Source organism: Salvelinus fontinalis, chromosome 2, assembly GCF_029448725.1.
Source record: "Salvelinus fontinalis isolate EN_2023a chromosome 2, ASM2944872v1, whole genome shotgun sequence".
NCBI lineage: Eukaryota > Metazoa > Chordata > Actinopteri > Salmoniformes > Salmonidae > Salvelinus > Salvelinus fontinalis.
In genome coordinates this window covers 58,293,949-58,320,110 of record NC_074666.1, presented here as the reverse complement: position 1 = coordinate 58,320,110, position 26,162 = coordinate 58,293,949, and the positions used below count along the sequence as shown (strand labels likewise).

Here is a 26,162-nt window from a genome sequence, read left to right as displayed (position 1 = left end):
ACCAAAATATGCCACAAGACCTAGAATTGTCTTATGTGTATCCCACAAAAAAAGGTTCACTGTTATAAGCTAACTTTTTTGATGAATTAAAGAAAAATTCACCAAATTCCCGGGCTTAACTTCCCATGGAAAATGTTCGGAAATTTACCGACCCTTTGCAACCCTAGTATCCACCACCCCGTAGTCTAGGGAATAACACATGCATGCGTCCTCCCGAACAGACTGGAGCCCCAGAGACAAAACCAGGGACCAGGGATACTCCTAATTCACTGCTCTTTTTTTAGCAGAATGCGAAACGAGCGAACGCTGCAGAGATTGGAGGCTGGTAGAGCTCGAGTCCCTCTAATACTGCCAGACCTCGATGGTACTGGACCTCTGCCAATCACGTTGGCTGAGACAAGGTAACAGCTTCGTCAGCATTGTAATTACAACACGGGCTGAGTGAAACACTCACACACACTCACACACAAACATACACAAACACAGACAGAGAGAGAGAACATCCGAGATGATCTTGTAATCTGGCTAGATTGTTTAAGCGATTATAGCATGCAAAACTGGACACCAAAATCCTAAAATACAAAATAATCTGTTGCAAAATCAAAATATGTACTTGGCATTTCTGTTGCATCGAAGCCTTCCCCGTTGCGTTGATAAGGTGACTGGTATTGTGCTCTGTGTATGTGTGTGTGTGTGTGTGTGTGTGTGTGTGTGTGTGTGTGTGTGTGTGTGTGTGTGTGTGTGTGTGTGTGTGTGTGAAGATCACTGGTCTGTGTGTAGGGGCTAGGCTCCCACTGTGGGCACAGATGCACAGATCCAATCAATACAGTGTGGAGCCCAGTTTGAATGCCAGGAAATAGAATTAAACCCTGGCAGGTGCCCATCTCCTTCTCCTCATCTCCATCTTTCTGTCAACAATCTCTCCTTCTCCGGCAGCCAGGGTGGAGCGGAGCAGAGGAGAGTGTGTGCAAGGTCTCCGATGCCAGGAGCAAGCCTCTATCTCCCTCTCTACTCCCTTTTCTCTCATCCCTCTGTATATCTCTCCCACACCTCTCTCTCTCTCTGTCCACCTCTACCTCTATCTCCCCTTATCTCTTGTTCACACACCCCCTCTCTCTCTCTGTCCCCCCTCTACCTCTCTCTCCCCTGCCTCCCTATCTCTCTCTAGATAAGACCAGCCTGTGTCTGTTGTGAACCATGCAGGGGAGAGGGGCTGACAAAGCTCTAATAACATGCAATTTGTCCATGCATTTACAGGCCATCTCCCTGCTAGTATGAGCACTAACATGGGGAACGGGGAACCAATTCCCTCTGACATAATTGCTTTGCATCGACACCACTGACGTGAGCCGCAAACATGCGCATGCACGCACGACGCACGACGCACGACACACACACACACACACACACACACACACACACACACACACACACACACACACTGGGGGCAACAAAGACAGTGTGCAGGCAGATAAAAAGTCTTGAGTTGGGCCATTAACCTATCAAGCTAACAAAGCATTCCACTTTACAAAGAGCTGAAAATGGTTAATGGATCATAATTGTCTTCTTTTAGAAGGAGAAAGAGGGCTACACACATACACACACACACACACACACACGTCACTTGCATAGTGTTTGTCGTCATCCTCGTTGTAGGCCAGTTTGACCACCCCGTAGGAGCCCTGCAAAGTCACAGGAGAGGAAAAAGATAGATGTCAATAATAGAACATATTCAATCATTCAATGCAATAACATACAGTGCCAGAAAGTATTCAGATCCCTTGACTTTGTTCATTTTCTTGTGTTAAAGCCTGCATTTAAAATAGATTACATTGAGATTTTGTGTCACTGATCTACACACAATACTCCATCATTTCAAAGTGGAATTATGTTTTAAGAAATGTTTACAAATGAATAAAAAATTAAAAGCTAAAATGTTTTGAGTCAATAAGTATTCAACCCTTTTATTATGGCAAACCTAAATAAGTTCAGGAGTAAAACAAGTCACATAATAAATAGTGTGGTCTCAATATGTGTCAAATAATAGTGTTTTAACATGATTTTTAAATGACTACACCATCTCTGTACCGCACATATACAATTATCTGTAAGGTCTCGCATTCGAGCAGTGAATTTCAAGCACAGATTCAACCACAAAAACCAGGGAGGTTTTCCAATGGTTCCCAAACAAGTGCACCTATTGGTAGATGTGTAAAAAAAGGAGACATTGAATATCCCTTTGAGCATAGTGAAGTTATTAATTATGAATCTGTCAATACACCCAGTCACTTCAAAGATACAGGTCCCTTTCCTAACTCAGTTGCCAGAGAGGAAGGAAACCGCTCAGGGATTTCACCATGAGGCCAATGGTGATTTTAAAACAGTTACAGGGTTTAATAATGGCTGTGATAGGAGAAAACTGAGGGTGGATCAACAACATTGTAGTTACTCCACATAGTGAAAAGACATAATACATGTACATAATAAAACTATTCCAAAACATGCATCCTGTTTGCAATAAGGCACTAAAGAAATACTGCAAAAAATGGGACAAAGAAATGTACTTTTTGTCCTGCATACAAAGCGCTATGTTTGGGGCAAATCTAACACCGCACGTCACTGAGTACCACTCTTCATATTTTCAAGCAAGGTGGTGGCTGCATCATGTTATGGTTATGCTTGTCATCAGTAAGGACTACTGAGTTTTTTAGGATAAAAAGAAACGAATAGAGTTAAGCACAGGCAAAATCCTAGAGGAAAACTTTGTTCAGTCTGCTTTCCAACAGGCACTGGGAGACAAATTCACCTTTCAGCAGGACAATAACCTAAAACACAACGCCAAATATACACTGGAGTTGCTTACCAAGATGACATTGAATGTTCCTGTTACAGTTTTGACTTAAATAGGCTTGACAATCCATAGCAAGACTTGAAAATGGCTGTCTAGCAATTATCAACAACCAACTTAACAGAGCTTGAAGATAAGGATCAATTTTTTGCCTAAAATGACATATATGACACAAGGATATGCATATTATTCATAGCATTTGAGGAAACAAGGAAACACTTTGAAGTTTGTGGAAATGTTACATTAATGTAAGAGAATTTAACACATTAGATCTGGTAAAAGATAATATAAAAGAAAATCATTTTTTTACCATCATCTTTGAAATGCAAGAGAAAGGCCTTAATGTATTATTCCAGCCCAGGCGCAATTTAGATTCTGGCCACTAGATGGCAGCAGTATATATAACGTGTTAGACTGATCAAATGAACCATTGCATTTCTGTAAAAAAAAATGTACATAGTGCTGTCTGTTCCTTCCAAACAGCTCAAAATTATTTTAATCTGTCTACAGAATATTTTACCAGTAGCGCTGTGGAACATCCAGGTGCTCTTTTGCAAACTTCAGACGTGCAGCAATGTTTTTTTTGGACAGCAGTCGCTTCTTCCATGTTGTCCTCCCATGAACACCATTCTTGTTTAGTGATTTACGTATTGTCAACAGAGATTTTACCATTTTCCAGAGATTTCTGTAAGTCTTTAGCTGACACTCTAGGATTCTTCTTAACCTCAATGAGCATTCTGTGCTGTGCTCTTGCAGTCATCTTTGCAGGACGGCCACTCCTAGGGAGAATAGCAACACTGCTGAACTTTCTCCATTTATTGACTATTTTTCTTACCATGGACTGATGAACATCAAAGTTTTTAGAGATACTTTTGTAACCCTTTCCAGCTTTATGCAAGTCAACCATTTTTAATCTTAGGTCTTCTGAGATCTCTTTTGTTTGAGGCATGCTTCAAATTTTGTGAGTGTTTTATTATAGGGCCAGGCAGCTCTAATGAACATCTCCAATCTCGGCTCATTGATTGGACTCCAGGTTAGCTGACCCCTGACTCCAATTAGCTTTTGGAGAAGTCATTAACCTAACGGTTCACATACTTTCCCCAACCTACGCTGTGAATGTTTAAATGATCTATTCAATATAGACAAGAAAAATACAATAACTTGTGTGTTATTAGTTTAAGAACACTATGTTTGTCTATTGTTGTGACTTAGATGAAGATCCAATTTTATGACCACTTTATGTAGAAATCCAGGTAATTCCAAAGGATTCAGATACTTTTTCTTGCCACTGTATATATATTATTTCCTCCCCCCTTTTTTATCCCCAATTTAAAAAAAATCTTGTCTCATCGCTGCAACTCTCCAACGGGCTCGGGAGAGGCAAAGGAGGAGTCATGCGCCCTCCGAAACATGACCCGCCTAACCGAGCTCCTTAACCAAGAAGCCAGCCTCACCAATGTGTCGGAGGAAACACTGCTCAGCCTACAGGCACCCAGCCCGCCACAAGGAGTCGCTAGGGAGCGACTCCTGGACGACGCTGGGCCAATTTTGCGCCGTCCTATGGGACTCCCGGGCCCCGGCCAGTTGTGGCACAGCCCGGGAATGAACCCGGGTCTGTAGTAACGCCTCTTTCACTGCGATGCAGTGCCTTAGACGGTTACACCACTCAGGAGGCCCCAGTTTCACCTTTTATATCATAAAACTGTATTCTGTTGTAAAGCAGGATGAGGTGATTCATGGGCAAGCTATACTGTATGATTCAGGTTCTGATCAAAGCAACGTGACTCATTCAGAGCCTTTTATAATATGGGAGAGACAGAACAGATAGCCTGGGTTATCATCCTAAAGAGAAATTACCATTGGATCAGGTCTACTGTGATATCAAAGATCCACCACCATATTTTACAATAGATGTGTGGTTCTTTTCTGCATACGATTCCGCTTTTCAAGGCCAAACCTACCACTGGTGTGCGTGGCCAAAGATCTCTATTTTCATGTCATCTGACCTGAAAATAGAGCTCTTTGGCCACACACACCAGTGGTGTGATTGGCGTGGAAAAGAGGAATCATAAAGTACCAGGACGTTTTAGCCCAAAACCTGGTTGCCTCTGCCAGGAGGCTGCAACTTGGCTGCAAGTGGATCTTACAGCAAGACAATAACCCCAAGCACATATCAAAAGCCACAAAGAAATTGTTAATTGATACAAAATTAACATTTTGCAATGGCCATCTCAGTCTCCGGACGCATTGAAAACCTGTGGTTTGAATTGACATGGGTAGTCAATAGGCACAGACAAAGGATATCAAGGATTTAGAAATATTCTATATGGAGTAATGGTCTAAGATCCCTCCCAATGTGTTCTCCAATCTCATAAAACATTTTAGAAAAAGACTCAGTGCCATTATCCTCGCAAGGTGAGGAATTGAAAGGTATTGAAAACAGGGGTGGCAATAATTTTGAGGAAAAAATGTATTACTTGTTAAACAAAATATATTTCTCGAAGAAGTTTTGCTAGTATAAAATAATATAAATTTCCCAAAAAGTTTTGCATACAATAAAGCTTATTATTTATTTTATACAGTCTTTTTTGCTCATCTTTATCAAGGGTGCCAATCAATTAGTACCTGATTGAATATGCACTGCATTCTGAAAGTATTCAGACCCCTTGACTTTTTGCAAATATTCTTACATTATAGCATTATTCTAATATTGATTCAATTTGATTAAATACCCCATAACGACAAAGCAAAAACAGGTTTTTAGACATTTTTGCTAATTTATATATATATATATAAAAAACAGAAATACCTTACTTACATTAGATTCAGACCCTTTGCTATGAGACTTAAAATTGAGGTCATGTGCTTCCTGTTTCCATTGATCATACTTGAGATTGGAGTCCACCTGTGGTAAATTCAATTGATTAGACATGATTTGGAAAGGCACATACCTGTCTATATAAGGTCCTACTGTTGACAGTGCATGTCAGAGCAAAAACCAAGCCATGAGGTCAAAGGAATTATCCGTAGAGCTCTGAAACAGGATCGTGTCGAGACACAGATCTGGGGAAGGGTACCAAAAAAATTCTGCAACATTGAATGTTCCCAAGAACACAGTCACATCATTCTCAAATGGAAGAAGTTTGGAATCACCAAGACTCTTCTACGAGCTGGCCGCCCGGCCAAACTGAGAAATCGGGGGAGACGAGCCTTGGTCAAGGACGTGACCAAGAACCCGATGGTCACTCTGATAGAGCTCCAGAGTTCCTCTGTGGAGATGGGAGAACCTTCCAGAGGACAACCATCTCTGTAGAACTCCACCAATTAGGCCTTTATGGTATTGTGGCCAGACGGAAGCCACTCCGCAGTAAAAGGCACATGACAGCCGCTTGGATTTTGCCAAAAGGCACTTAAAGGACACTCAGACCATGAGAAACAAGATTTTCTGGTCTGATGAAACCAAGATCGGATCGAGGGAAAGATGAACGGAGCAAAGTACAGAGAGATCCTTGATGAAAACCTGCTCCAGAGTGCTCAGGACCTCAGACCGGGGCGAAGGTTCACCTTCTAGCAGGACAACGACCCTAAGCACACATCCAAGACAATGCAGGAGTGGCTTCGGGACAAGTCTCTGAATGTCCTTGAGTGGCTGGACTTGGTAGCCCGGACTTGAACCCGATCTAACATCTCTGGAGACACCTGAATAGCTGTGCAGCGACGCTTCCCAACCAAGCTGACAGAGCTTGAGAGGATCTGCAGAGAAGAATGGTAAAAACTCCCCAAATACAGGTGTGATAAGCTTGTAGCGTCATACCCAAAAAGACTCGAGGCTGTAATCACTGCTAAAAGTGCTTCAACAAGTTCTGAGTAACGGGTCTGAATACTTATGCAAATATTGGATTTCAGTTGTTTTTTTAAAATACATATGCAAACATTTCTAAAAACCTGTTTTTGCTTTGTCATTATGGGGTATTGTGTGTAGATTGAAAAAAGATTTAATCAATTTTAGAATAAGCCTGTAACGTAATAAAATGTGGAAAAAGTCAAGGGGTCTGAATACTTTCCGAATGCACTGAATAATGAACAGCTACTAATGTAAATCTAAAATATGAGCCTCTTGTATTGATGGCCATGCCCTCTAATGGTGAATGTACTATTTCAATCTATTGGTCCTCTCTGATAGTTACATAAGTCTATCCTGATTGAAAAGGCAGACACAGGCACAGAAAGAGGCAGACATAGACAGACAGAGGCCAGGGATACCAGCAACAGGGTTGATATTAGGTAATTGAACATGGGCTATTCTGCTTAGGGATAATATTGATTAGAATAAATTAATTTGTATTTAGTGCTAATGATAGCAGACAGCACAATCAGTGTGAGACAGTTCGATACAACAGGGACACAATTGTAAAAGAACATGATGTACAAATATCAGAACGGTGATTGATTGAAGACAGGGTATTCTGCATTTCTGAATTAGTTCAAGGCTCACCTTTCCGATCTCACTCTTCAGCTTGTACTGGTTCAGCTGGATACAGTTCTGCAGGAGGAAGAAAACAAAGGGATGACATTAAACGAGAATATATGAAAGAAGAGATAGGATGATTCATCCATCTCCCATATCCACCTGAGGAGAGAAATAGAACATTGGATGACTCAAATACAGCGTTGGATACATGAACAATATGTTCTCCACCGACTAGCTCATTTTAGAGATGTTATTAGTGATGCCTACGGCCAGTGAATTCTTTTTACAGTCATACATCCATTACAGTGCTGTATAAACTGCTTGGAGCTCCATAGCAACCACTGATAATGCATGTAGTCAACAAGGGACAAGGCAGAGAGAGAGAGAGAGAGAGAGAGAGAGAGAGAGAGAGAGAGAGAGAGAGAGAGAGAGAGAGAGAGAGAGAGAGAGAGAGAGAGAGAGAGAGAGAGAGAGAGAGAGAGAGAGAGAGAGAGATGGACAGATGGACAGATGGACAGATGGACAGATGGACAGATGGACAGACAGAAAATAGTGAAAGAAAGGAAGGGAGAGGGAAGCTAGACCGCTCTTTCGGGGTCGGGTCGATCAAGAGAGAGAGAATTTAATTTTAAGATCTAATTTATAGAGCATAATACCCATAAAACCTTGCGGTCAAACAGGGAAATGGTTCCAATCATTTTTCCACCATTCATTTTTCCCCATAGGGGATTTTAGAAACACTTCAATTAAGGGCTTGTTTCATGTAGGCTTACACTGGTGTGATGTTTTGAAAACCGAGTACATTTCTCTAGGAAAAGGTGACTTTTATCAATATATTCACCTGTATTTACCTCCAACAAATGGAATGCTAAATAGTTGCTAATGAGAGAGAGAGAGAGAGAGAGAGAGAGAGAGAGAGAGAGAGAGAGAGAGAGAGAGAGAGAGAGAGAGAGAGAGAGAGAGATGGACAGACCAATAAAAATTAAAATAAAGAGGGAGAGAAGGAAGGAATAATAATGAGAAAGGTGGGGATTTAAACTGGGTCCTGTTGCTAGCCTGCTCTGTCGGGTTGATCGATAGAGAGAGACAAAGAGCGAAAGGGAAAGAGCGAGAACATTGTGTGATTGAGTGGAGTTCCCTCATTACGGTGAGAAAGCTGTGGTTTAGGCTTAGACAGTCCAGATCTTGGGCCCCTGAAACTGGGGCTCTGCACTGGAGCTGTGAGCATGTTTACAGACTGACTGGGGCTGAAACTAAGCCCTGGATACAGTCAATCAATGAATCAAACTTATTTTATTAAGCCCGTTTTACATTAGCAGTTGTCACAAAGTGCTTAACAGATACCCAGCCAAAACCCCAAAAGAGAGCAAGCAATGCAGAGGCAGAAGAGCACAGTGGCTAGGAAAAACTCCCTAGAAGGCAGGATCTTGGGAAGAAATGTAGAGAGGAACCAACTACTGTACACTACAGGCCACAGACACACAGGGGGAGAGGGGAGTGTTCTACCGTGTAATGGGTGAGGTAGTGTAGTACAGCACAGAGGGTGAGGTAGTGTAGTACAGCACAGAGTGTGAGGGGAGTGTAGTATAGCACAGAGGGTGAGGGGAGTGTAGTACAGCACATAGGGTGAGGGGAGTGTAATACAGCACAGAGTGTGAGGGGAGTGTAGTATAGCATAGAGGATGAGGGGAGTGTTGTACAGCACAGAGGGTGAGGTAGTGTAGTACAGCACAAAGGGTGAGGTAGTGTAGTACAGCACAAAGGGTGAGGTAGTGTAGTACAGCACAAAGGGTGAGGTAGTGTAGTACAGCACAGAGGGTGAGGTAGTGTAGTACAGCACAGAGGGTGAGGGGAGTGTAGTACAGCACAGAGGGTGAGGTAGTGTAGTACTGTACAGTACGGCGGATGAGTGGCGTGTGCCACTGAATAGGGAGAGCCAGAGAGGGTGTGAGTCAAGCGTAGTACTACAAGAGTTATGAAGACACAAACACACAGTGAGACACAGAGTGTAAGGTATGCTACTGTATGTGGAGTGAGATGCAGGAAGTGAAAGTGAGTGAGCAAAAGAGAGAGGGACAGAGAGGGAGAGATAAAGAAAAACCGGACACTGTTGTTAGCCCATTGTGCCAGGTCCAGCTATTGTTTGGCGCATGCTCAGTGACATCTCCACTGCAGTATATACTGTATCTGAGCTGATGGATAAAGAGCTGGGCCATGCTGAAGAACTTAAATCATCACATACAAAAAAACACACACACACACACACACACACACACACACACACACACACACACACACACACACACACAAGACATCTCAATAAATCACCCAGGTCTTCATACATCACAATGACTTACTCCATGACCTCATCATCATCAGAGTGGCCCTGTCCCCTCCCTACATGCTTAGAAAAAATGGTTCCAAAACGGTTCTTGGCGGAGGGATAGGGCTCTACCAAGATTTGTTTTGAACTGAAGAACCCTTTTTGGAAGACAACGGTTCATTGTAAGGCAAAGGGTTCTACCTAGAATCTTTAACATGCAGAGTAGCGTTTTTGGGAAGAAAGGGTTATTTGATGATTCTTTGGAAGATGAGAAGTATTCTTTGGAAGGCAAGAAGGGAGGAAGGCAAGTTCTACATATATATATCATATTTTCCAACATGCGGTATAGCATTGGGGATTTTCAGAATTGTTCATTTAATGTGTTTTGCATGGTTTTATTTTTATTTAACTAGGCAAGTCAGTTAAGAACAAATTCTTATTTTACAATGATGGCCATGTACATTGATTGGCTGATTAATGTTATGCTACACAAAGATACGTTTTTTTTAAAACTAAACTAATCTGTTAGTAGTTGGACTTATTGCACCCATTACTGTGATTGTTGTTCCAGTTTAGATGATTGTTGGTGGTCTCAGTATTCAATCTTCCCTACCCTGGCATTCAGTCTGAATGCAGGTTGCAGGTGATAAAAAATGTCACTTGTTGGATATCCTAACACTGGCTGGATTCCAATAGGAATTACACATCACTTTGCAAGCCAGCATAATGCGACTTGCAGGCCAGATGTGGCCTATAAACCAGGGGTTTCCTAACACCACTGTGTAATGGTATAACTAGGCCCTCAACTAAAGGCCTTATGATATATACTCAGTTTATTAGGTACACCCCCCCATTCACTAAAATTGTTAACTCATACAGACAGTGAGTCACGTGGCCGTGGCTTGCTACATAAAAGCAGGCAGACAGGCATCGAGGTATTCAGATAGTGTTCGATTGAATGTTAGAATGGGCAAATCGACTGACCTAAGTGACATTTGAGCGTTGTATGATCATCGGTGCCAGGCGTGCCAGTTCCAGTCAGTGGTGGAAAAAGTACCCAAATGTCATACTTGAGTAAAAGTAAAGGTACCTTCATAGAAAATTACTCAAGTAAAAGTGAGAGTCACCCATATAAAATACTACTTGAGTAAAAGTCTAAAAGTATTTGGTTTTAAATATACTTAAGGATCAAAAGCAAATGTAATTGCTAATATATACGTAAGTATTAAAAGTAAAAGTATAAATCATTTTCAAATTCCTTATATTTAGCAAACCAGACGGCACGATTTTCTTGTTTTTTTTATTTACGATAGCCAGAGTCACACTCCAACACTCAGACATGATTTACAAACAAAGCATTTGTGTTCAGTGAGTCTGCCAGATAAGAGGCAATAGGGATGACCAGGGATGTTCTCTTGATAAAGTGCATGAATTTGAGCATTTTCCTGTCCTGCTAGCCATTCAAAATGCAACGAGTACTTCTGGCTGTCAGGGAAAATGTATGGAGTAAAAATTACATTATTTTCTTTAGTAATGTAGTGAAGTAAAAGTAAAAGTAAAAAATATAAATAGTAAAGCACAGATCCCCAAAATAATGACTTAAGTAGTACTTTAAAGTACTTTTAATTAAGTACTTTACACCACTGGTTCCAGTATCTCAAAAATGTCTGGCCTCCTGGGCTTTTCACGCACAACAGTGTCTAGGATTTACAGAGAATGGTGCAACAAACAAAAAACATCCAGTCAGTGGCAGTCCAGTTGGTGAAAACAGCTTGTTAATGAGGTTGAAGGTCACAAACAGGCATATAACGGCACAGTACAACTGTGGTGTGCAGAACGCCATCTCGGAACGCACAACTTGTAAGTCCTTGTCACGGATGGGCTACTGCATCAGATGACCCAGAAAGCCATTCCTCCCTCCCTCCCTCCCTCCCTCCCTCCCTCCCTCCCTCCCTCCCTCCCTCCCTCTATTACTCCACCTATCCCTCCACTCCCTTCTACCCTCTCGGGGGTGAGAGTTGCTGAGCTGTCATTTCCTTCCATGCATCTCTCCCTTGACACGTCTCGTCCTCCTCTCCTTGTCCATTGATTTCTCATTTCTCCTCATGTCTTACAGGGAGGATGGATATCATGTTCCTCTTTTAGTAACTGGTTGAAACAAGTGTACTATGTAGGGAATAGGGTGTCATTTGGGACGCACCTAGACACAGTTATGAATACTGTAGCGCACTGAGAGAATCTCCAACCAAAAAAACATCCTGCGTAGCCTGCTGCTGCATCACTAGTATGGCAACAAAACCATCTCTTTCTTTTCCTTAGTTTACTTAGCATGGAGGTGGAGAAGGGTATAAACTACACCTCCATTTTAGTTCTGTCCCTCAACTCGAAGTGGCCCTGTAGGAGAGAGTGATCAATAGTCTTCTTCCAACTCCTCAGTGAGCGTAGAGACACACACACACACACCTGAGTGCACTGCGGGAGGATGGTGGCCTGCTGAGATAGACATTAGTCAACCCTGACTAAATATTGGGTGATGAGTCAATAATTAGAGAAGGGAGATGTATTGGTGCCACAACGCTGCTCATGCTTTTTCTGCAAAGTGGGAAGGCGATGCTGTCATTGTGGTTGGGAAGTGAGGAGAGAGTGTGGGGGGAGAGAGAAAAGAGATGAGAGATGAGCGAGAGAGAAAAGGGAGAGATTCTACAGGAACATTAAAAATTTGAGACAAAGGATGTGGGATGCTATTGTGGATGTGGTTGCAATAATGCTTCTGTGTGCTGTCTTTTGAATAATACTGGTAAAGTATCTCTGCATTGTTTGTTTCAGGTGTTTCTCTACAGATTACTGTGTTTAATCCTCGGTTTAAAAACAAGAGACTGAAATTAAAGCCACATAAATAAAACTCATGGTGGAGAGGGGGGGGTGAGGGATTAGCAGGGTGAAAAATAGAGCAAGAAGGTACGGAAGGAGAAAGAAAGAGAGGCGAAGCATAGTGACAGAGAGAGAAAGAGACGGACAGAAACAATGACAAACATTGATAAATACTCCACCGCTTAATAATAGAGGAAAAACATGTTCTCTCCATGCCATTATACTGTAGGTCAGGGGTAGGAACTTGATTCAGCCGCGGGCCGATTGTTGTCGGAGCGGATGGTCGAGGGGGCGGGACATAATTATAATAATTTGTACACTGCAAATTGACCACAACTAAGCTAAAAAATACATATATAATTTCATACCTTGATTACATTGAGACATGATCACATTCACTGAGTGTACTAAACATTATGAACACCTGCTCTTTCAATGACATAGACTGACCAGGTGAATCGAGGTGAAAGCGATGATCCCTTAATGATGTCACTTGTTAAATCCACTTCAATCAGTGTAGATGAAAGGGAGGAGACAGGTTAAAGAAGGATTTTTAATCCTTGAGACATGGATTGTGTATGTATGCCATTCAGAGGGTCAATGGGCAAGACAAAAGACTTAAGTCTCTTTGAATGGGGTATGGTAGTAGGTGCCAGGCGTACCAGTTTGACTGTGTCAAGAACTGCAATGCTGCTGGATTTTTCATTCTCAACCATTTTCCGTGAGTATCAAAAATGGTCCACCACCCGAAGGACATCCAGCCAACTTGACACAATTTTGGAAAGCATGAGTCAACATGGGCCAGCATCCCTGTAGAACTCTTTCAACACCTTGTAGAGTCCATGCCCCTACAAATTGAGGCTGTTCTGAGGGCAAAAGACAGGGGGTGCAAGTCAATATTAGGAACTCAATATCCTAATGTTTTTCACACTCAGTGTATGTCTCTTCTTTAATTCGTGGAAAGAATTTGTGAACACATTTTTATTATATTTACCCCTTTTCTCCACATTTCCGTGGTTTCCAATTGGTAATTACAATCTTGTCCCATCGCTGCATCTCCCGTACCAACTCAGGAGAGGCAAAGGTCGAGAGCCATGTGTCCTCCAAAACACGAACCCTCCAAGCCACACTACTTCTTGACATGCTGCTCGCTTAACCCCGAAGCCAGCTGCACCAATATGTCGGAGGAAACACCGTACAGCTGGCGACCGAAGTCAGCGTTCATGCGCCTGGCCCACCACAAAGAGTCGCTAGAGCGCGATGGGACAAGGACATCCCAGCCTGCCAAATCCTCCCCGAACCCGGATGACGCTGGGCCAATTGTGCACCACCTCTTGGGTCTCTCAGTCGTGGTTGCCTGCGACACAGCCCGGGATCGAACCCGGGTCTGTAGCAGTGGAGGCTTCTCAGTGAAGTTTCATAAAAATAATAAAACATAAAAAAAGTTATCCTTTTTAGATAAAACTATGCTAAATACATTCATGTCAAAAAAATTATTGATTAAAATACACTGTTTTGCAATGAAGGCCTACAGTAGCCTCAACAGCATTGTCTGGGGTAGCACCATGGTGTAGCCGGAGGACATCTAACTTCCGTCCTCCTCTGGCTGCATTGACTTCAATAACAAATCGGCTACAATAGGAGGTTCGTAGGCCTCACTCCCTTACATAGACATACATGGTAATTATCACCACTTCCGGAGGACGTCCTCTAAACAATCAAAGCTTTTTCAGTATGATCTGACATGTTATCCATCCAATAATGGAATTAGGATCAGAGAATGAACCTAGTGTGTTGTGTTGGGGTTGTGCCACAGAGCATTATGGGGGGTTCTACGTGTTGTTTTGTGTCATTGCTGGATAGAGATTAAGATTGAAGAGTGATAGTTGAGCATTTAGTTGATATTATTCAACTCAAATGTGTTTTTTCTAATTACAGGAGACGGAGGAGGTTTTCACACTCAGTGTATGTCTGTCTCTTCTCAATTATAAATAGTTTTTCTTGGTTTTAGAACTTTATTTTTGTCACACCCTGATCTGTTTCACCTGTCCTTGTGCTCGTCTCCATCCCCCTCCAGGTGTTGCCCATCTTCCCAATTATCCCCTGTGTATTTATACCTGTGTTCTCTGTTTGTTTCCAGTTTATCTTGTTTGTTCAAGCTTACCAGTGTGTTTCCTGTCAGCACCTATCTTTTCCCAGCCTCTCTTTTCTCATCCTCCTGGTTTTTGACTGTACCTTTGCTCCACCTCTGGATTACTGAGCTCTGCCTGTCCCTGACCCTGAGTCTGCCTGCTGTCCTGTACCTTTGCCCTACCCCGGATTATCGACCCCTGCCTGCCTTGACCTGTCTTTTCCCTGTTGCTACAATAAACATTGTTACTTCGACAGTCTGCATCTGGGTCTTACCTTGATTCCTTATCATTTTTGTGCCCAGTTAAATTTTCCTTGCTAACTTCAGTAGCTAGCTAGCTACCAGCTTGAGTGTACAGTTTTCTCCGCCAGAATGGTAGAATGGCCAACACTGCTGAAAATGTGGTGGACTTTTTGTTGAAGAACCCCTTTCTATTCTCTGGGGTACACAGAAAAGGTGCAAATTAACAGGGAGCCTTTCATCAAGCCGCCTGTATTGCTGGCCTTGCCTGCTTTTTTGAAAGTCTGAGCCTTGGTCAAAAGGTGGGTACAGTGACCTGAAGAACATTGAGCTAAACGGCAAAACAAAAGCAGGGAGCAGATAAATGCCTACATCAGATTCAACCTTCTTTGAAAAAGCTGCATCGATTATGACAAAGGTCTGCGTATTCAAACTGCGCAACACAACAAGAAAGTAAGAAGAAACAAGGATGTTCTCAACACCACTACGTTTTTGCCCATGGAAGAATTTGCTTTTAGAGGACACGTCAAGAGGGAAAGTTCCACCAACAAGGGCGACTACAAGGAGCTTGCAGAGATAATTGCCTGTTACGATGTTTTACTTGCTGAACATATCGACCTATCGACTGTCTTTTCTGGGATGTCAAAAATAATTCTGAATGATTTGATAGCTACCATCCATTAAAAGTTAGATGAAAGAGACAGGTTGACGCAGCGCATTTTTTTGCGTGTGCTTAAGTAGGCTTTCCACTTTCCTCCGGTATTTATTTAGCAAAGGTGATAACACATAATCACTCCGGACAGACACAAGCAAAAACTCATGACATAAATGTTGCAGCATTAGAAATCTGACATGCTGTATGGGATGAAAACAAGACTATTGTCACGACTCCTACCGAAGGAGGAGTTCTTCCTGTTCGGGTGGCACTCGGCAGTCGTCGTCACCGGCCTACTAGCTGCCATCGATCCCTTTTCCCTTTTCTGTTGGTTTTGTCTGATTTGTTTCACACGTTTTCTTGTTTCGATTTTGAGTTGGGCTATCGGGCTTGATTATTTTTCCCACTGTGTTGACGTGTGGTACTGCGTGTTGTTTAGTTACCTGTTTTGGGCATTTGTTTGATTATGCCCAGTTTCGTGGAGAGTACTACTTTTCCCTGTGCGTAATAAAGCGCTATTCTGTTTATATTCAAAATTGGGCTGGCTAGGCTGCCTATGCGTTTTTAATCCAAAGTTATTAACTGGAATTAATCAATCAACATCAAAGTGATGACACAGTAAAAAATGTAGAAGGCCTTCAGTTGCATTGGCCTGCATGATGCAAACATGCATAAAGCAAGCTCAGTCTTGTGAGTTGTATTGTCTATCAGTTGTCATCTATGGTTGTCCTAATCTAAAGTCGTGGATGTCGATTATGGCAGCCTCCCACACCTCTTTGATTCAGTTGGGTTAAATGCGGAAGACACATTTCAGTTGAATGCATACAGTTGTACATCTGTCTAGGTATCCCCCTTTCTCTTTCCCTTATATATATATGAACAAATATAAGGTAGCTGCAGTTTGACAGGGTTTTCATCACCCCCAGGGCCAGGAGTTTTTCCCAGGAGTTTTAAAAAAACCATCAAAGCCCATAGAAAACCTTTTTACAACTGATTAATCACTGTCATACCTTATAGGGTCCAGAGTTGTCCTAGTTAGGTTAGCATATAAGGAAAAACTCCAGGCCCCAGGGGGTAAAAATTGCCCCACCGCTCTGGGACCTATGGTGTCACCAGTCTGCTTGCAGGTGTCAGTTATCGTCAGGTATGTGGATGATCAGGGATTTATTCAGGAACGTTTCTCGGGCTACTTTGATGTGTCAAGTGGGCGAGTTCGCGCAGTCTGTTTGACTTGATACATTTTCAGATGTCTGAACTTAACTTCATAGAGAAACTCGTTGTTCAAACCTACGATGGCGCAGCTGTAATGGAATGTATCTGCTATTTGTATTTACAGCTAAGTCCCCTCCTGTTCCCTGATTAAGAGGTGATGACTACTCCACTCCACTACCATTGTCAACTTTCTCCTGACATGAACTGAAGCCACGTCTCATGTGCCCGCTCAACCACTGGCACATTGGATGTTTCCCCTCCAAGCACTGTGAGTACCTCTATCAATTTTCTCTAATTACTGTATGTAGAGCTAATCACATACACAAACACAAATCACATTATTACACATCAATGATTTTACTCCTTGCTTGGACTAACTCATTCTTAGCTCTTTTGTCTAACTGTGTAGTGTGTTGTGTTATTGTTTTTTGTCTTCACAGTCAAATCCTGTCCTGCACTGGTCAAGCCTCTGAACACTCATGCCTCATACCCTCATTCAATCACTGCTGTGATCCCTTTCCATCACTGTGTAAGTAGCCCTCTCGTAAATGTCTTTATTAAATGCTTTAGGTTAAAATAATTAGTCTTTGACCATTTTTGAAACACACTTTGTCATCTCCCACACCTATACCGTGGGTCTCCCATCCGCCTCAATTTTTCAAGTCACCAGCCTCCACTTGTCTGTTGTGATGCCTCTAGCACTGTGATGCAGTGCCTTAGACCGCTGCTCCACTTGGGATGCCCGGTGAACACATTCTTTGCTGAATTTCTGGTTATTTTAGTATTGTTTGACTAAAAACAATCACCCGTGGGATGGTTTGAGGTTTCGTCAAAAATGCTAAAATAAGCAGGAATTCAGCAGAAAAATTGTTTCATTTAGGGAATCTGTTCACCAAGTATTCCCACGAATGGATGTCCACCTGTTGCCGACCCCTGTCGTAGGTTATCCATTGTGAGTGAGGTCAGAAGTATTTCCTGGTTCCTTGTCAATCAGCACCGCTACAGCCTGGATGATGCTAACCTCTGCATACCTCCACAGAATGCACAGCGTGAACAACCTGTATGCGTCCCAATTCACACCCTATTCCCTAAAAGTGCACTCCTTTTGACCAGAGACCTATGGGGAATAGGGTGCCATTTGGGACGCATCCTAAGCCCGGATTCTGCTAACCTTTGTGCATCCCATATGACACCCTATTCCCTATATAATGCACTATTTTTGACCAGAGCCCTGTGGGTCCCAGTCAGAGGTAGGGCACTAGGGAATAAGGTACCATTTGAGACAAACTGACAGCCAGAGCCAGAAAGAACCCTTAAACTGCTCATTCCCACATTTGTATTTCTGAACAGTCTCCATATGTCAGTCAGAGTGGCTTGCATGTCATAGCAAAGTAGGATACACTCATCTCCCTACCTGACAGTTCTACTTCCTGAACTGAAAAAAAGAGAGGAAAACCAACCTTTCATTAAAAAGAGTGTCTTTCAGAGAAGAGCTGGTGGAATACACTCAAGTTGTACAACTGACGTACAACACATTTGGCATAATGGTTGTGATTCAACAGAGTTTTTCTTGAACAAAAATAAGTACACAAGGGTTGTGCAGACAAAACCTCTATCACAAAAATATAAGATATTTCATAACGATTGTGACAAATTCATTTTACATCAGTTGTGAAACCTAATTGTGGACAGGTACTTAAATGTAAGAAATAGTCTATATACTACACTGGTTATTCCCTTCTCATTCCATGTCCAGACAACCAACTCCTTAGCCTCTCTATCATAAAACACCATGTCACTTTGAGTGTTTATCAGGGGGCTGGTATAGAGGAGGATGTGTCCCACACAAGGTAAAGCGGTATTGACTAACAGTCATGATCCCTTCTCCTGCACACACACACACACACACACACACACACACACACACACACACACACACACACACACACACACACACACACACACACACACACACACACGTGACTTGATTGCACCTACATGTCAGTGAGTGAATCAGGTACCTGCTGAGCTCACCGATGTGACCAAGCAACCACATGTTCTTTATGTAATTACTCTAACTCTAATACAACACTCAATAATGATGTGAAAACTGATGTACTCTGACATTCACTAATTCTCCAAAGTGACATTTTAATGGGAAGAAAATGACAGAAAGTCTCAATTGAATGCATGACTGGAGATTTGTATACATTTTACCGGTAATACACAATTCCCCACAGTATTGCAATTGGATCCACTTGGGTATTAACTATTAGATACATGATTTGGATGCCAGTTCTTGAGTGTATAGTCGAAGAGTAAGTGAAGTAAGTCTTCATCCCAAATGCCACCATATTCCCTATTAAGGGGACTACTTTTGACCAGGGCTCTAGGAAATAGGGTGCCATTTAGTACGCACTCTTGGAGACTATTTCCTAGTGCTCTCTCACATGAGACCAGATGGTAATTCAGCTAGAGGCAGAATATTCAAGATGTAGATTACAGATTTCATGTCCCCGAGCATAGCACTGATTCATTCAGAGCACACATGTAGGCTACACACACACACACACACACACACACACACACACACACACACACACACACACACACACACACACACACACACACACACACACACACACACACACACACACACACAAATGCTGTTAAGACTTAAGCTCTAAGAGAGAGAAATCTCCTGACCTGACCCCTCTGTCTGACTGACCGCTTAGTGGCACATCACACGCGGGACATTCACTTTCTATCTGATACAGAAAAAGAGGTCTACTTTGCATTAAAAAGCACAAGTCACAAATGCACGATGGACCATACAATCCTACTCATTCAATGTCTGAGAACCCTGGTCACAACACGCACAGCTAAAACCCTCACGCCAACCTTGACTGCAACAAGGAGAAAATATGATTTTTTTTTCACCAGTTGTGGCTCGTGTCCTCAACATTTTGTATTTTATTCTATTCATCCTTTATTTAAACCCAGATGAATGTGAACCTCTTGATATTCTGCCAGATGCTCTACCACTTAACTATGTCTCCAAACCCCTTATAAACCTAACAGTTAGCCCTCTTAATCCAACTCAATTTATTCCAGAGGAGCAATAATAATGTTTATTGCATTTAATTGAATTTCTCCCTCTCTCCCTGTGTAGGTGCAGAGTCAGTTCTCTCACCTCGGCGTCTGAGATGGAGACCCGTTTGGACTCCACGGTGGGTCTGCGTACCACACGGGGGGAGACGTGAGCCCCTCCTGACCTCCCCGATGGGTACGTGCCCCGCTCCTGTAGCGACAGCTTCCTCCCTGAGAGGTGTGGCCGCTGAGCAGGGCCCTTCTTAGCTCCTCCTTGCTGAGCCCCAATCCTCACGCCATTGGCCGGTGAGCCGCCCGTCTCGGTGGTCGTCACAGTCACGGTGGCCATCATGGCGGTGAGGTCACTGCGGTCAGGGGTCATTGGGTCGGGGTCAGGGCTGAGGCCGTCCCTTCTGCAGCCCGGGTCGGAACTCATCGCCATCACTGGATGGAGAGAGGGGGGAGCGCAGGACGAAGAGGAGGTGAGAGCCCACCAGCATCAACGTGGTGTGGGTCTGGGCCAGCCTGGGGGAGCACTGGATCTGCAGGGAACCGAGAGAGGCGAGAGGGATGAGTTCATATAGAGAAAATGATTTTAATTTATATTTCCATTTCACATTTCTTTACCCGGGAAGTCCCATTGAGGTCAGGAGACCTCTTTTCCAAGAGCTGGCCAAGATGGCAGCTCAATAAAAAGCCATAGATCAAACACACTACTATGGCATGGATATCATATGATCTGAATGATATGGACATTGATATTGTATTATGTTCCATGACTAACAGGTAAGTAATAACAACCAGAACAATGTAATCTACCCAAGAACACGTATCACAATATACTGCGTAGTTTGATTGAGTCAAGTTCTAAAACACATCTAAAAGGTCGCACTGTCATGTATAGGCAGTTTATGACATTGTGCTCTGAGGACAGCCAAGGTAAATAACTACTGTAGGACGGTGTTTTGTCATCCAGACACCTCAGTGCCCCCCTTCTATCTCTCTCTCTCTCTCTCCCTCTCTCTCTCTGTGAGAAGCTGATTGTTCCAGCAGGGCCGGCCAGCAGATTAAGTCGTCCAAGCGTGTGTGTGCGTGTGTGTGCCGTGTGTGTAGTTGTCTAGGCATGGGTGATCTAATTTAAATAAATGACCCTGTGATGAAAGTCAATCTAGGCCCAGCACAGTTAATTATGATCCATTCCTCTGGACATGCCCCTACTGTGAGTGTGTGTGTGTGTGTGTGTGTGTGTGTGTGTGTGTGTGTGTGTGTGTGTGTGTGTGTTAACACAGCTCTGATCAACAACATCCACTTTCTCATGCAATTACTCTGACTGCGCGTGTGTGTGGATGTGTATGTGTGTGTGTGTGTGTAGGTGTATGCGTGTGTGCTTGAACCTGTGTGACAATCACAGCAGATCTTTGTTCATTTGTGAGCCCTTTTATCACAAATGTAAATCAGGGAAGTAGATAGTCATAGTGAGCTGGTATCAAAGCAAGGCTGTGCAGCCAGTTGGTTGATGTGTTGTTGTCTCTGCAGATGAGAGAGCACAGATATGCAAAGTGGACCAGATCTACTCCATCCAGTTATCCATCCAAAGGCCAGGGAGGGAAGAAGATCTGACGAGAAATCTCTCACATTTACAATCCTTCCATCTCAAAGAGCCCTTCTACATCTATCTTAATCAGGGAGTAACACACACACAGTGAGTAATGCACGCACCCACACACGTACACACACACACACACACACACACACACACACACACCTCCTTCGTGAAAAGCTGCTCTGGGAAGGTGATTAATGCTTTTACCTCCAAGAGCTCAATGTGTCCACCTCTTTAGGGTCGATAGTCCAGAGAAAGGGGCTTGATTGGATATAAAATGGTGAATCTATTGACAATAACCTTTGTGAGGAGTTTCAGTTGTCTGAATATCAATACTCCTTTAGAGGTTCCATTTAGAGTAGTGAAATGGGACATCGTCGTCTTCTGCTATTCCTGAGATTTCTATCCGTTTAGTTGGACTCAGAGTGCCTTATATTCTAAAATAACTGAGTGCTCCAGTTTTAACTTGGGTCAAATGATTTCATGCCGCATTTTATTTTTCACCAGGGCAGTCTTGGCTCCATGTCAATTGGATTCTTTTCACAGAAACATACATGTTTGATTTTATCAAGTATCACTGCCTCTCTCTCACTCACAACAAGCACGGCAGGACACACACATATCAGGGGGGGGGGGTAAATAAATATGACGTTCTCTTCTCCACAAAGGGGAAGGCAATTTGTTTCCATCCCTGGAGGGATAACAGTCAGGGCTTATTGAAATAGAGAACTCTGTGCTTCAGCAGACAAAGTGTCCATTTAAGTGTGTGTGTGTGTGTGTGTGTGTGTGTGTGTGTGTGTGTGTGTGTGTGTGCACGAATGGGGACAACTGTGCAAACATTATGTTAAATTGGCATACATTATACCACAGTGTAAGACTGGCTTATGTTGAGTCTAGAAATTAGCAGAAGGTGTGTGTGTGTGTGTGTGCCCACATGAAAAAACACTTCAGCTCAATATAGAATACTATAGTACTTAGATGTCTGAAGTAAACAGTAGTATACTGTTCTACATAATGTAGTATACCTTGATCATGTGTAGTACTTACTGTAGAATTTTGTAGTATACTGTAGAATACTATAGTGCACTACAGTCCACAAAAACACTACAGTAATTACTATAGCGTATACTATAGTATTTAAAAAATAGTATACGATAGTATTTGTTCATATGGGTGCCAGCATGTGTACGTGTGTGTGCTTGCGTGCAAGCGTTTGTGTGTATGTGTGTGTGTGCGTACTTGTCGACCCCACCGTGACAGTTCCCTCACAGTGGGCAGGCAATCTCAGTCCTGGAGGGCTGGCTGCTTGTTGCCCCTGACAACCATTAATGTGGAGGATATTGACAACGCACACATGAATTCAGCCAAAATATTACAGCTTATAGCTTTCAATGTTCCCGGTCTGATAATTGTTGCTCTACCTAACAGCCTTTTAATTGATTGTGATGATGGTTGAGGCGGAGAGGAGTGGCGGACGCAGGGGAGGGAGAGAGTTAGAGACAAATACCATTGACTCTTGACCCCATTGGAAAGCCACTTCCTGGTATTAACCGTTCTCTATTAGCCAACCAGTGATTAACTGATGCTACAGCAGCACTCTACTCTACAGGAACCATTCATAGGAACTGAGCCTATCAGGGAATGGCATTCATATGATGTCAGGGAGAGAAAGAGTTCTAAACAAGAGGGTGTGATGACATTTAATAAACAAGAGGATGTGATGACTTTTAATTAACAAGAGGACTGTGATGACTTTTGATAAACAAGAGAACTGTGATGACTTTTAATAAACAAGAGGACTGTGATGACTTTTAATTATTATTATTTGCAATGACAACCCGCACAGCAAATTTGCAGGTGCTAAAATCTTGGTGTTGTATCTGAGTGTTGATTCAAGTAGGGTTAACACCAGCGGGATTGAAATTGACACCACTTGCAGTGAATAAATGAAGTGTTATTTTAAATCACAATGGAATCACCACCGCGTGGTGTTGTTAATCGGCTGTGTTGTCACTCTCTCAGAGAGAAAAAGACATGGGAGAGGGCTCATTATTATACCATTCCCAGTATGCTTTGTTGCAGGTTGCTTCTTAGAATAGTGAATTTTAATATCTATGTTTCTGCATGCACATTGATCTAATACTACACAAAGATAAATAACATTCATTTTTCTAAACTAATCCAATCTGTAAGTGGTTGGACTTATTTCACCTGTTTTTGAGATGTTTTTTTCCAGTTTTATGGTTTAGGTAGTCTCATTTATCAATTATCAATCAATAACTGTTCTGTTCAGAAAGAAATTAAATAATTCAGAATAGCCTGCTACACCATGAAAATGCCCATAATTTAGCCACAGAGGATCAACAGCTTATTTAAAAAATAGCCTTGCTGTGGATTGTGTGTAGCCCAATAAAAAGGCTTAGCCTACAGTCGGTAATGCACGGCAAATCTGTCAGTGAACAGCATGAAGACAAAACAGGCCTTTTGCAATATTTCAAATATTGGAAACCAAATGGCTCCTGCTGAAAAGAAAAGACTCTAATCTGTGTGCTGTAGACTAACAAAATATTTGATCATCTTCCAAATATTGTTTTGCAAAGTAAAACAAGAGCGAGATATAGGCTTTTGGCACGAACGCTTCGGCCATCACCGGTGAGTGAGCTGCGCATCATTGGGTGAGTCAATGAAACTGGAAAGCATGTTTAGTACTATAATTTCCTCCTCATATTGTAGCCTACAATATGTCTCCACACACCTAGACCTAGGCTATTGATGGATTCAAGGTAGTTTCTATTTGTCTCATATTCTCAGTTTGTCAGTGTCTGCCATTCTGCCAAACGCATAAAATGCGTTTCTAAAAAGATCAAATGCGATGATATGCACGCAATGCTTTATTATAAAGGGGATTTTTCCCCCTCATGCGTTCCAATACCCCAGAGCTCCCCAAATCACCCCTCTACCGAGTTCCATTTTTGTTCCGGCACCTCCCCATATACAAATCAAGCACTGCTTGGCAGTCATTCTAACTACAGTTGCGGGTGATTAAAAGTTTGAATTGTTGGCTATCCTAACTCTAGCTGGATTACAATAGGAATTATATAACACTTTGCAAGCCGGCATAATGTGACTTGCCGATGGGGCCGCAAACCAGGAGTTTCAACTAGGCTGTCGAAGTAAGGTATTGTCATAAATAATATACTTTTTATGATCAAATATTATATTAGGCACTCAATTGGTGAAGGCTACAAGACTGAAAGCCATTAAATGCAACAATCAAGTTTCTGTCACTAGCAAACACAGTCATGGGTGGTACTGGTACAATTAAAATCACTCGAAAGGCACCCTGGGGAATAAATATGCAAATAAGGCTTTACACTCTATAGTGTTAAAACAACTACCCAAAACACGTTACTAACAAGTTCCCTAACACTGAGAAAGTGTTTATTTAATTCGGAATTTTCAACACCCTTTGTGGTAGGGACCCAACACTCTTGGGGTGTTAGTTTATCAACAACTTAAAGTGTTAATTTAACACTATTTGAGATGGTCACATACAGTTGAAGTCGGAAGTTTACATACACCTTAGCCAAATTGTCACGTTCCTGACCTATTTCTGTTAGTTTGTTGTATGTGTTAGTTGGTCAGGACGTGAGTTTGGGTGGGCATTCTATGTTGTCTGTTTCTATGTTGGTTTAAGGGTTGCCTGGTATGGCTCTCAATTAGAGGCAGGTGTTTGGCGTTCCTCTAATTGAGAGTCATATTTAGGTAGGTTGTTTCACAGTGTTTGTTGTGGGTGGTTGTTTCCTGTGTCAGTGTCTGTTTGTTACGCCACACGGGACTGTTCCGGTTTTTGTTAGTTCGTTCGTTTTATGTAGTCTGTTTTCCTGGTTCATGCGTTCTTCACGTTGTATGTAAGTTCGTGTCCAGGTCTGTCTACATTCGTTTATTTGTTTTGTAATTATTCAAGTGTTTGTCGTGTTTTTCCGTTTTGTCTAATAAATCATTATGTATCCACAACCCGCTGCACGTTGGTCAAATCCCTGCTACTCCTCTTCGGATGAGGAGAAGGAGGAAGCCTGTTACACAAATACGTAAAATTCAGTTCTTCACAATTCCTGACACTTAATCCTAGTAAAAATTCCCTGTCTTAGGTCAGTTAGGATCAACACTTTATTTTAAGAATGTGAAATGTCAGAATAATAGCAGAGAGAATGATTAATTTCAGCTTTTATTTCTTTCATCACATTCCCAGTGGGTCAGAAGTTTACATACACTCAATTAGTATTTAGTAGCAACTTCTCACCCACTGGAACTGTGAAACAGTGAATTATAAGTGAAATAATCTGTCTGTAAACAATTGTTGGAAAAATGGCTTGTGTCATGCACAAAGTAGATGTCCTAACCGACTTGCCAAAACTATAGTTTGTTAACAAGAAATGTGTGGAGTGGTTGAAAAACAAGTTTTAATGATTCCATCCTAAGTGTATGTAAACTTCCGACTTCAACTGTATAATTTAGAAGAAAGTGGGTATTAAAGTTCCGATCACAAATTTGCTGTGTGGCAAGAGGCGACTGAAGGTAGCACAGAAGCGACTGGGGGAGGGGAATGGGAGCCAGGAGAAAAGTTTTCCCTTCACACTACCACCACCAAACATATGGTGTAATTCAATATGGTTGAATACGGTTAATTGAGCAGTTCATGTCTCCTCTGCTGTCTA

At 42.3% G+C, this 26,162-nt stretch overlaps 1 protein-coding gene across 4 annotated transcripts in view; it reads right to left on the bottom strand.

Annotated features, from left to right (window-relative positions):
- LOC129822080 (calcium/calmodulin-dependent protein kinase kinase 1-like) overlaps positions 1–26,162 on the bottom strand; it is a 150,397-nt gene that overhangs the window by 96,975 nt on the left and 27,260 nt on the right. For 3 of the 4 annotated variants that reach the window (XR_008754446.1, XM_055879980.1, XM_055879994.1), the window contains exons 1-3: positions 19,945–20,378; positions 7,344–7,391; positions 1,629–1,682 (exon numbers count right to left, since the gene is read on the bottom strand). Coding sequence is in view for 3 of the 4 variants with exons in the window: in XM_055879980.1 (XP_055735955.1) it covers positions 1,629–1,682; positions 7,344–7,391; positions 19,945–20,283 (441 nt within the window). In the remaining variant the exon portion in view is untranslated. Of the gene's footprint in view, positions 1–1,628; positions 1,683–7,343; positions 7,392–19,944; positions 20,384–26,162 lie in introns of those variants that run through there. The other variant, XM_055880004.1, reaches the window with a different exon arrangement.